The 12,704-nt window shown below is 38.4% G+C and overlaps 1 protein-coding gene and 1 long non-coding RNA gene across 2 annotated transcripts in view; one reads left to right on the forward strand and one right to left on the reverse strand.

Moving 5' to 3' along the window:
- The window catches only part of SGPP1 (sphingosine-1-phosphate phosphatase 1), a 30,676-nt gene extending 23,963 nt beyond the window's left edge, over window positions 1-6,713 (reverse strand). Inside the window, exon 1 of the mRNA XM_016141777.2 lies at window positions 5,831-6,713. Coding sequence (XP_015997263.2) covers window positions 5,831-6,550 — 720 coding nt within the window. The 5' untranslated portion in view covers window positions 6,551-6,713. The remainder of the gene's footprint in view (window positions 1-5,830) is intronic.
- A 123-nt stretch (window positions 6,714-6,836) lies between these two features.
- Window positions 6,837-12,704, forward strand: part of LOC118614958 — a 37,535-nt gene continuing 31,667 nt past the window's right edge. Inside the window, exons 1-2 of the long non-coding RNA XR_004956194.1 lie at window positions 6,837-7,130; window positions 11,009-11,115. This is a non-coding gene — a long non-coding RNA (uncharacterized LOC118614958). The remainder of the gene's footprint in view (window positions 7,131-11,008; window positions 11,116-12,704) is intronic.

Consider the following 12,704-nt stretch of genomic DNA (forward strand, 5'->3'; position numbering starts at 1 on the left):
TGACACACTAGTTAATCTAACATGCACATCTCTGAGATGTGGGAGGAAACCAGAGTGAGTGCCCAGAGAAACCCCGTGTGGACATGGGGAGAATGTTCAAACTTCACATAGACAGACTGGCGAGGAATTTTTTTTTTTTCATCAGCATTTTAATGAAACAATGTTATTTGAGGACCTGCTGTACTTGAAGTGGCATAACACTACTGAAAGACAGAGCAACACTGAACCCAAAGAGATATAGTTTAAAAAAAATAGTAAGTAAAATATCAACAATCTAATAGAAAAAAATAGATAAAGGCTATGAATAGGCAGTACTGGGGACAATCAACTTATTAAATAAATTGTACTATATTAATATATTGAAACGTCATGCAAATGTGGAAAAATTATATATACAGTCCTGTGCCACTTAACGATGGGATACATTCTGAGAAATGTATCAGGTGATTTTGTGGTAGTGATCAGAGAGCATACTTACACAAACCTAGGCTTTCTGGGGAGGGAAAATAATTTTCCCTCTTCTTGGTTCCTGGCTGAGACATCCCTCTAATAAAAGACACATTAACAGGAGAAAAGCAAAAGTTTAATAACACATATACCTCCTGTATACATGGGAGAGACCCAGGAAAACTCACCAAAATGACTGAAACCACCACCTTAAATACCGATGGTAATCTTTAGCAGAAGACAAAAGATGATTTTGGGGTTGGAGGCGTCAGTTATGAAAGGTTACCAGAAAAATAACAGTAAACAAGGGTAAGGTTGTTATATAAATTTATATCACCATCTTCTGCATCAAGAAGAGCTTCTAGAAATAAAGTCACCCCCTTCTTTCAGATGAGGTAGATACCCTTACAAATGGAGATTTTCCCTAACAAATTTAAATATTTTTCACAAGGGGTAACTTCTACTTGATTTCATAGCTTCTCCCCAAGTGTCTGCTGTTTCTTAAAATTAACGAGTCTAAAATAATCCTTAGGCCAAACAGATGGAGGTATTTTGAGGTGACAAATTGTTCCCCTAGCACTCATAGGCTACCATCCTGTACAGCATGTTACTGTATTGAATACTGAAGACTATTGCAACATAAGAGTAAGATTTGTGTAATGTGTTGCGGTACCACAATAGCTATGATATCACCAGGTGCTAGGAATTTTTCAGCTCTATTATGATTTTATGGGACCATCTTCAGATATGTGGTCCCTACTTGACCAAAAACACCTTTACGTGGCACATGACTGTAGTAATATGAAGAATGCTAATATGGAGAGGCAATATAACACATTAGTACAGTATCATTTTGCGACCGAACTGCCTGGGTTTCCATCCAGGCTCTGTTACATACTTGCTGAGTCATCTTAGGCAAAGTCGAGTTACTTAAATTCCCTATGCCTCAGTTCCTTCTACAAATCAGTGAAATAATACCCACAGGATTTTGTGGGGATTAGAAGAGTTTAGTAATTTAAGGCATTGAAAACAATCCCAAGCACAAAATTAGTATTTATTAATTGTTGGGTAAAAGAAAAGGGAAATCTCCACAATATGAAATGAAAAAAACAGGTCCAGAATAGTATGTTACCATCTGCATGAAAAATAAACTATATAAATATACACATATATATTTATGTATAAATATATATACACAAAAGTAAAGACTACTTCTAGAAGGCTAAACAAAAATATAAAACAATAAATCCTTCTGTAAAAAATATCCTGTGGAGCAGAAAATAGCTGTGGAACAAAAAGCAAAAGAAATGTACTCTCCTCTTCATATTTTTATATAATATTAAATTTTCCACAATATATTACTTATTCAAATAAATAAATAAAATTAATTTCAAGTCAGTAATTAATAATAAGCATTTATAAAATCAGTAAAATGTGCATTTCAAACATAAGTAACATGATAGGTAAAAGAAAGTAGCAAACCAACTTGATTTTTTACTAAACTGTGTTTCTTCCCAGAATTACGAGTGATCAGTTTCCCTTGATTCCCGAAGTATTTTCTGCTCTCTCCTACTTTCATAACTTACTTCTTGCCTTCCTTCCTTTATCTTTTCATGATCTCACAGATCTTTCTTTAATACCTACAATAAACTATATTTTGATAGAATATCTTATGTGCTTTTATTTTCCAAAGTTTTTATTATGTTATGAATTTTTTAATTATGTTAGGAAGACATGAAAAGGGTGGTCAAATTAGTATTTGATTTCGGTCAACAACTTAATATACGTTCAAAGCACAAATATTTGTGGATATTGACTAGGTATGTACGTATACACACATTATCTTCTCAAGGCATAGAAAAGCTATTTTTGCATTTTAAGAACACATATCTATTTCAAAAATATTTATTGTTGCAAATATTATTTAAAAATCACAGTGTGATTTGAAAAGAATTTTCCATATAAGCTCTGGAGTCCGTTTAATTCAGCCTCTGCCACTTACTAGCTGTGTTACTTTGAGTAAGTTTCTTTAACTTCCCTCTCAGCTTCCTAATCTGTAAACTTGTTATTAATAGTAGGCCAAAATGCTGGGATGTTCTAAGAGGAGACTAAATGAGGTAACGGACATTTCAAACAATGTCTAACCCATGGTAAAACCTTAATAAATGTTAATAATGTTAATAATATTATATAATTATTACTACTAAAAGTTGTAAAAGCATATGAACTTGTTGGGAATGGGTTTAGCTATAAAGTATGTGATGACACTAGTTTTTTAATGAAATTCACCTAAAACTTTCTTAATATTATTCTATCAAGTATATAATTAGAACTCATCATATGTCATTTTATTTTAAAATTAAGAATTTTATTCCTAGGAAGACGAGATGCTGTAGGCGTTAAAAAAAAATGAATTTTATTTCTGGAAAGAACATTCAACCGTAAATACAAAAGAAATGCTTTATTTTTTACTTAAAATTATTCTTCAAAGGACTATGTTCTTAATATCTGAGTCTCCTTATTTTCTATTTTTTTCTAATTCAGCCTACAAAAAAATCCAACAAATAATACTAGAGCAATAACCATTATCCTGGCCACTGGATCTTGAGTTATTTAATAGGCGGAGAAATGCCACAACGCTTTCTATCTTGCATTACCATAACATTTTTAAAAATTCTTCCAGTATCAAATAACTCCTTTGAGCCATACTGCTTCCTCCCTCCCTCTCTGTATTGTAAGGTGCCTTAAAAAGATTCAAAGAGTGGAACTGCAAAAGATCTGTGACAGCAATGTTGGAGAAATATAAACTATCTATTCTAAGTACCAAGACTTAATTTTACTGGAAGGGGTTAAAAAAAGTACATTTTTTCCCTCAAAAATCTTAGGAGAACTCAGTAAAATGCAATGCTCCTTTCTTATCTAATGGATCAGAATCACTAGAAGGTGCAGAAACAGGCACTTTAAACAAGTCCCCAAGTAATCTTTTTGTCTACTGTCATTTTAAAAACAAATGAGAATAATGAAACAGAAAGGGTTAATTTAAAAGGCTCTGTGTAGGAGGTGAATCTCGAGCAGATTTCAAGTAGGAACAAAGTAAGTGGAAGGGAGGAGCGAGTAGTTATTCCAAACCAAAGCGATGGTATACGAGATAACTCAGTTTCCAAAGATATTTCAGCATCCTAGGCATACAGAAGAAACCACACTGGTTCTGAAAAAGTAGGGGCAGGTCAGGACTGTCAACCAAAACTACTATTAATTAGAAAAACGCCAGGCTTTCATTGTTTAATTCTATTCCCAGTTTCTAATATTTTTTTCTTCGCTACCTATTCCGGAAATACAAGCCTCAAAAGTACAATATTCATTGACAAAGAAGACCAAAACAACTTAAGCAAAGGAAGGTACTTTGGTTTTCAATTCACAGCAAGGATTAAAGACGTAAAAAGGTAAAAAAGACATTTTGGTTTCTGTACTTAATTGTTATAGTCGAACATTTGTAAACATAAAATTTTCATATAAGGGAGACTTTCTTTCAAAACAACTAACAAAAAGATAAACAATTATTCAAATTTAGAGTGAAAATGTTAAATAAGAAATTTAATTATATGAGATTAATTCTAATGTAATTGGTCAGTTTCCACATTTGTAAAATGACAGTTTGAGTCTCGGTAATTTCTAAAATCCTATCCTAGCTCAAATTCTAAAGTTGTATGATATACAAATTTCTCAAACCTTGAATATAAAAGGTTGTTCAAAAACTATAAGGTAAGCTTATTCTAATAATTCAAATAACCCTGAAATGTTAGAATACTGATAGCAGCATCTGTAAACAATCCAGCAGTACTGTCTTCAGACTTCCTGTTAGCATGTGTTCTGAATGAATAATGAGGAAAAAATAACTATTTTCTCTTACTTGGACTGCTAATTTATAACTAAGGAGTTATAAAAGGCCTTATAGTTCATAGGATCCTGAAAAGCTCATGAACGTAAGAGAATCATTAGCTAACCAGTACATATTACGCCAAACATAAATGAATGACAACCTTACATTCTGAAATATTTAGATTAAATAAAATTTGAGATATTTTTCTATTATGCAAAACAGGAAGCACTGTTTTACAATCTAATTATCATTGTAAATCTCTTTTGGTTAAATAGGGAAAAAAAACCTGTCCATGGTACTCGTCCCTCATAAGTGTCATTCTTACTATGCACATATTTTCCATGCTACTGTTAAGAAGTGTTCATGGAACAAGATTTTATCTACACTTAAACTAAATTTGAGAGAAGTAAGCTTATCATAATGTTTTAATGTTGTTTTATACAGAATGTGTGTTTTCTCAACATAAAGTGATTTTACACTGAAACAAAAAAAGTCGAGGTCTGATTCCTTAGGTTCCTTATAATTATTAACTTTATTCTTAAGGGACTGGTCTGCAGGATGAACAAATCTTACAATTTAAAATACAGATAAGACATCAGTGTAAGAATAAATTTTCCTCTTTGAGATAATCAGTTTTTAAATCTAATTTACGGACCATGAAAAACTGAAAAATGGGAAGCCAAAAGAAGTAGGCAAAATATAAAACGTTTACATTAAAAACTCATCATCCCGAATTGTCAGGATGGCCACGCTGTCATACTTGCCATTTTAACAACCCCATTAATCTGATCGAAAACCTAGATCTTAAGAATAAAGCCATGAATTTTTAAAACTAACACAATATACAATATACAGTTCAACAACTGATACTACATATCAGTGATCCAGAAGATAAACTTGGCGATTATCAGCAAATTAGCAACCACACTCCTTAAAAAGAGAACTCAGGCAGTCCTCCATTAACTTCCAGAAAGGGTGGCTTTCGTTAAAATTCATTACCTCATTGCCTGGACCGACCATGTTTGTTTTTGAAATTATACTACTATTTTATAAACAGTCTCAGAGTAAAGCTCAAGACTTTACCTATGTCTGAAACAATCAGTTTGGAGCAAGGCACCATATACTACGGTGAAAATGAGTCTTAGGTACCTATTAATTCTTTATAAGGACACTATATTCAATTATATTCTGTGCATCGAAAAATTAAAACCTTTTAAAAACTCAACCAAAGACCAATGATAATATATTGCTTCACGAACAGTGTTTCCTTTGGGGTCTAAGAAAGGCATTACTATTAAAATATAGTCCGATGGCCAAATCTCTAGGTTTCCTCCGATCATTTAATTTTTTTAAACCTGTTTAAAAGAGCCTGTTGGCGGGCACTGTGAAAACCTGCAGAAAAGTTTGGGAGGGGAACAGCCAAATTAAAATACCGAACCGTGGAGAGAAAAAAAAAGAACTCCGAGTTCTTCAACTCCCCTAGGCGAAGAGAGGCAACCTTACCTGCCAGCGGCCGTAGGTGAGGAGGACCAAGGAAATGGGGATGGCGGTGCCGGACATGGCATGGGTGGAGGGCATGCTGTACTCGGAGTTGTAGAAGACCTCCAACTTGACCACCGGCGGCGAGGCGGGCCGCGGCCAGCGGATGATGTCCTTGGTGCACTGGCCCAGGTACATGACCAGCACCCAGATGACCACGAGCCTCCGGCCCACTAGGGCGTCCAGGTTCCAGATCCACAAGGGGAAGAAGAGGATGTAAAACAGTTCGTTGCCCAGCTCCGTGCCGAAGCAGAACAGGTAGTAGAGTGGCCAATTGCTCACGTGGGCCAGCTCGCCCTCCTCGCCCGTCAGCGAGTTGCGCCGCAGGGGGCCCGCCGGCCGCGGCAAGGCCGGGCCCAGCTCGTTCGCCAGCCGGTTCCACACGCCGTTGGGGCGGCCACCGCCGCCACCGCCGCCGCCGCCGCCGCCTGGCTTGGCGGGGCACTGATTGCGGTCGCTCCCGGGAGGCTGGGGGCCTCCGCACGCCCCAGGCTGCCGCTCACGACGCCGAAAGTCTCCGGAGAAGGGCGCCTCCTCCTTCCCTTCATCCTCCTTCAGGTCGGCGGCAACCGCCCGGGAGCGGCTTGGCGCCGCTTCCACCCCGCACAGCCGCTGAAAACGGGCCACTTTCTGCGGCTCCTGCAGAAAGCTGGCCAGCTGGGCCAGGCTCTGCCTCAGCGACATGATAACGGGAACCGTGCGGCCCGCGGACGGGAGGAAGGCGGCGGGCCGGCGGGCCGGCCCTCGGCGCAGCCCCTAACCGTTCCCGCGCGCCGGGCCAGTGGCACCAGCACCAGCAGCAGCAGCAGCGCCTCTCTCCGCCCTCCGCGTTCTGCCGGGTGACGGCGCCACAGGCCGCAGCAGCTGCCGCGCGCTCCCGGCCCGCGCGCCCCTCCCTCGCCGGCGCGCGCTCCGCCACCGCCCGCCGCCTCCACGCGCCGGCGCGCGCGGCGCCCCGCCCTGCCCTCGCTGCCGCTCTAGGGGCGCATCTGGCGGTGTGTGGGCGCCGAGGCTTCGCCCCACGCTGCTCGAGGTTTGCCTTAATACCCACCAGGCCTGGCGGCACTGGTCGTGCGCGAGTTTGCGCGTCCAGCTTAAGCCTTCCTTCCCCGCAAGCTGGTGTCGCCAGCTTTGTAGAACGTTGGCTCAGAGACCGCGCGCCTGGTGCCAGCTTCGGTACTGCCAGCTTCGGCAGTGCCAGTAGTCGAGCACCCGGATATCCTGCTGGCACAGAATCAAACGGTGAACGGTGAATGAAGGCGAGGTAACCACCACGCGCCTGGAGTCGTTCGACTCAAGTAATCATGAGTAATTACAGAGCTGTGTTCATGTTCTGAAAGCCACGTTCCAATTGACCAGTGGTGGCAAGACTAGATGTAGATTCCTGAACAACACTGTGTTATTGATCAAATATTTGGGTATAAATTAAGAGATCCGTTATTCTTGACTTAAATTTAGAATTTCCTTTTAATAAATTCTAATAACTAGGGGACTTGCACATAAGAAATTACTTAGTGGCTGAATACAGTGTGTAGATTTTTGAGTTTGATAAGGTTGACTTAGAGACTTAATGTTCCGTGTCTCACAAGTTACAAACTTCTAGAAAGAATAGTTTATATTAGAAGGTCTCAGAACTCTAATTCCAGAAAGTTATTTGGGGTAAGGTGAATGTCTATAATTAAAGAATTTGAATCTCTTCCAAAAAACAGCCTGGAAAATTCCCTGCCCTTATGTCATTAGAAATATTTTCTGCTTTCCCAGAGAGTTATTCTTTTCCTCCCACTCCGCTTGCTAGGCTGCAACCATCCCTGCCCTCAAGTTGCTCACAATATAAATGGGAGACAGAGATAGGCCCACCTCTAGAGTACAGAGCAGATACAAAGTGTCAAAATAAAGACATAACAGAGCTCTAGCAAGAAGAAACAGGCTGACTAAGGACAGCAGGAAAAGGTGTTAGGTGATCCTGCTGAGATGGATCATAAAGAGCAAGATATCAATAGCTGGAGAAGCCCACCTTAGGAAGAGAAAATGAGTAACAGCAGAAGACGGAACTCTAGAAAGATGTATTTAGTAAACAATTAACAGTTCATAGAGTACAGAGTAGGAAATTTAAATGTTTGGAATGGGGTTAGAAAAAGAAGAGAGAACCAGATTGTAAAGGCCTTGAATGTGAAGCCGAGGATTTTATTTTGTAGGCAATAGGCAGTCATGCAAGGGTTTTAATTGAGAGTGTGACAACATCAGAACTGTGCTTAAAATAACTGAGAAGGAAATCAAAGATAAATTGCCAGCCTTGGTTTAATGGCTTGGCTTCTCGAGGCCACCTCCAAGACCAGTACAGGTGGCAGCCATCTGTGGGTCACTTGGTGGCTTATACCACGTGGCCCCAGGCAGGGCACAGGCTGAAGCCAAACTTGGCCTGTGGCAGGCCCCTCCCAGGAGGTCCTGGGGCCAGCATGCCTGGTGGCCCTCTTTGGACACAGCGGGAACACCACCCAGGGCTGCTTCTGAAGATGACATACCCAAAAGGCAGACTGGGCAGGAACCAGAGCTCTGCCAAAGCAAATCTTTCTCCCTAGGGTCAGCTGCTGCACAACAACGCATCCACTTTAGTCACCAGCCACTTACACCAGTACTTACAATCAATCAGCCTGAGGGTTAATCCCTCCCATTGCCATGCAAACAGCAACCAAGGCTCAACTACAGCAGGAGGGCACACACAACCCGTACATGGGACACACCTGGAGCACCAGCTAAGGCAACCAGATTGTGCCACTAGGATCCACTGGACACCAACTACATAAGGCCACTAAGACCAGAGAGAGATAGCAGCCCTAACCTAAGACATAGAAACAAACACAGGGAGACAGCCAAAATGGGGAGACAAAGAATCGTCCCAAATGAAAGAACAGAGCAAAGCTCCAGAAAAAGAATTAAACAAAATGGAGACGAGCAATCTACCAGATGCAGAGTTCAAAACACTGGTTATAAAAATGCTCAATGGTCTCAGTGAGAACTTCAACAAAGAGATAGGAAACATAAAAATGGAGATAGAAAACATAAAAAAGAACCAGTCAGAAACGAAGAACACTTTAGAGGGAATGAACAGTAGAATAGATGAAGCAAAAGATTGAATAAGTGATTTGAAAGATAAAGTAGCAGAAAACACCCAATCAGAACAGCAAAAAACAAAAAACAAAAAACAAAAAAATGAGGATACTTTAAGGAGCCTCTGGGACAACATCAAGCATACCAACATTCGTATCATAGGGGTAACAGAATGAGTAACAAAAGAGAGAGCGCTAGGAATTGAAAATATGTTTGAAGATATAATGATAAAATAATGATTTAAAAAATACTTTCCTAACCTGACAAAGGAAATAGACATACAAGCCCAAGAATGCAAAGAGTCCCAAACACGATGAACCCAAAGAGGCTCAGACCAAGACACATCATAATTAACATGCCAAAGGGTAAAGATAAAGAATCTTAAAAGCAGCAAGAGAAAAACAATTAGTTACCTACAAGTGTGCTCCCATAAGACTGTTAGCTCATTTTTCAGCAGAAACTTTGTAGGCCAGAAGGTACTGGCATGAAATACTCAAAGTGATGAAAAGCAGGACGTACACCCAAGATTATTCTACCCAGCAGCTATCATTTAAAATTGAAGGGTTTCTCCTAGACAAGAAAAAGCTAAAGGAGTTCTTCACCAAATCAGTATTGCAAAGAATGTTAGAGAGACTTCTATAAGAAGAAGGGGAAAAAAAAGGTCAAAACTATGAATAACAAAATGGCAATAACTACATATCTATGAACAATTACTTTAAATGTAAATGGATTAAGTTCTCCAATCAAAAGATAGGGTGGCTGAATGGGTAAGAAAATAAGACCCTTTCATATGCTCCCTATGACAGACTTCAGACAGAAAGACACACACAGACTGAAAGTAAAGGGATAGGAAAGATATTTCATGAAAATGGAAACAAACAAACAAAAAGCTGAGGTAGCAATGCTTATTCCAAACAAAATAAACTTTAAAACAAAGGCTATATCAAGAGAGGAAGAAAGGCCCAGTAATCCCACTTCTGGGTATTTATTGAAAGAAACTCAAAACAATACTTTGAAGGGACACGTGAATCCATATGTTCATTGCAACATTATTTACAATAGTCAAGATATGGAGGCTACCTGCGTGTCTATAAATGGATGAATAGCTAAAGAAGAGGTAGTACATATATACAGTATTACTCAGCCATTAAAAAAAAAAAAAAAGAATGAAATCTCGCCACCTGCAATAAGGTGGATGGACCTAGAAGGTATTGTGCTGAATAGAGTAAGTTAGACAAAGATAAATGCCATATGAATACACTCATTTCACTTACATGTGGAATCTAAAGAACAAAATAAACAAAATAGAAACAAACTCAGATGCAGAGAATATTTTGATGGTTGTCAAAGGGGAGGGATGTTGAGAGGGTGGGTGAAAAGGGAGAAAGGATTAAGGTTACAAAGTAGCGATGGGTATATAAAGTATAGCATAAGGAACAGTAATATTGCAATAACTGTGTATGGTGTCAGATAGTACTAGATTTATCGCAGTGGTCACTTCATTAAGTTATATAAATGTCTAATCACTGTTTTATACACCTGAAACTAATATTGTATGTCAATATTAATTGACATAATATTGTATGTCAATTTAAAAGGAATTTAAATTCCTTTTAAATTATTTAAAAGGATCCTATCATTGCATAAATGTAAATAAAATAAATATAAAATTTTATAATTAATAGATAATGAGTTCTCTATCTTTTATGTTTTCTATGCATCAACCTTTCAAACATCTTCTCCCAAAGATTCTAAAAAAATTTTTTAAATCTTACAGAAAAATGGTCTGAGTATTCCAAGCAAAAAAATAAATGGACACTCACCCACTCACTTTATTTTTATCTCATGTAGGCTGAGAAGACCAAGGAATTCTTTCCTTAACATACAGATTATTTACACTCAGTTTTATTTTACAACTCTAGACTTCTTTTAAACCATTTTTTCTTCCTAAAAAATTTACCGCTTTGTTACATCTCTCTTTCCAGCTCCATTTTTCTTAGTCTTAAAATCTGATTCATGACTTTTTTCTTCCAGAAATGATTGGAAATACAGCTGTATACTCAACACAGAAGTTTTTTTTTTTAAGTTCAAGACTTGAAATTGCCAACCACATCTGCCCATTCATCATTCCAGACATTTTGGTAGGTATTGGTTTACCCTTAGTATTTTTATATTTGTAATATACCAAATTCTCCATTAATTAGAATGATTAGTTTAATTTTCCAAAGAACTGTAGCATTTTTATAAACTTTAGCCTTTGGTGAAAATATTTGTAAAATATATTTGGAATATTTTCAAATGTATATTTTTGAAAGTGCAGTATAACAAACAACCTATCTTTTTATATATATATATTATTTCATCGTGGTCAAAAATACATAACATAAAATTTACCATTTAACCTTTTTAAAAACCTACCTTTTCTGTGTGTGATTACTTGAGGACTTTGAAGACTTTTAAGACCAAGAGTTAGAAATGGATTCAAAATTGTAGAGCTAGAAGGGATTTAGAATTCATTTTATTAATTTCCTAATTTTATAGGAATCGGTCAGTGTATTAGTCTGGTAAATTAAGCACCAACTGTGCTAAATTCCTGGCGATGCAATGTTATTAAGACACATCTCCTTCTTTGAAGATACTTATGTTCATATCCTCACTAAGAGTGCTGTCAAGTGCTATCATCTTCTTTTAGGCTCCCTGATTAGATGACTGGATGTTGTCTTTTGAGTTTTACTTCTCTAATTTCTCTCACCCATTCTTTTGTGTTCCCACTGCCGCAACCCTAACCCACATTCAGTTGATAAGGAAAGAGGATTCTAGGAAGTGGTTGAGGATTTGTTTATGTTTCACAGTGGAATTTCAGAGTCACTTTCTTGTTGAACCTATACAAGAAACCAATAATGACTGCTTCAACTAGAACAAATTCTATATTTTACCTTTTAGTTCCATCATAATCAGTTTTTATCTTAGCAATGCAATGTTATTTCCAGCCACCACTCAGATCAGGCTTGTCTTTCATTCATAAACCACCTGTATCAAGAACTCGAAGGCTCCTTCCCCTACCTGGAACACTGGCTTTCTTTCCTTCTTCCTAACTATATTATGCCCCATATTCAAGGGTCATGCCTTTGATAAAGTACCCAAGAAAATAAACACCTAGGATAATCTTGCTAGCACTCTATGAATTTGATGTCTCTAGTGGCCACGGGTTAGATTTCTGCTGGGCCAAAGGAATAGGTTCCCTGAGATTTTTGTGCTTTGGGCCAGGAGAAATCGGAGTGATCTCTCTCCAATGGCTAAAGCTTTAACTTTTAAACTCAGAGACACAGTAGACATATTTCTTCCTTTAGAGAAAGCAAGGTAGCAGTGAGAGAAAATGAAACAACAGAAACCAAAGATTTCAAAGACTCCTAACAAGGTTTGAGTCCCTCATTCCAGTTGTTCCTAAGGCCCTGCCTTTCTTGACGCTTGACTGTCCAATTCTTCCTCGGGTTTCATGAGCCAATAAATTTCTTTTTCTATTTATATTTGTTTGAGGTTGGTTTCTGTTATTTTCAAATAAAATATAATCATGAGAGGTAGAATGAGAAGGGAAGCCAGATCTGATTGCTGGTCTACAGCTTTGCCAACAAACAATGCTGCTGTCCCTCAGTGGCAAGGATCCATGCTGATCTTCTAATTCTGTTTCATTTCCACTGACATAGTGTTGGGAGCAAATTAGACCCTGAAC

Source organism: Rousettus aegyptiacus, unplaced genomic scaffold (assembly GCF_014176215.1).
Source record: "Rousettus aegyptiacus isolate mRouAeg1 unplaced genomic scaffold, mRouAeg1.p scaffold_m13_p_3, whole genome shotgun sequence".
Classification (NCBI taxonomy): Eukaryota; Metazoa; Chordata; class Mammalia; order Chiroptera; family Pteropodidae; genus Rousettus; species Rousettus aegyptiacus.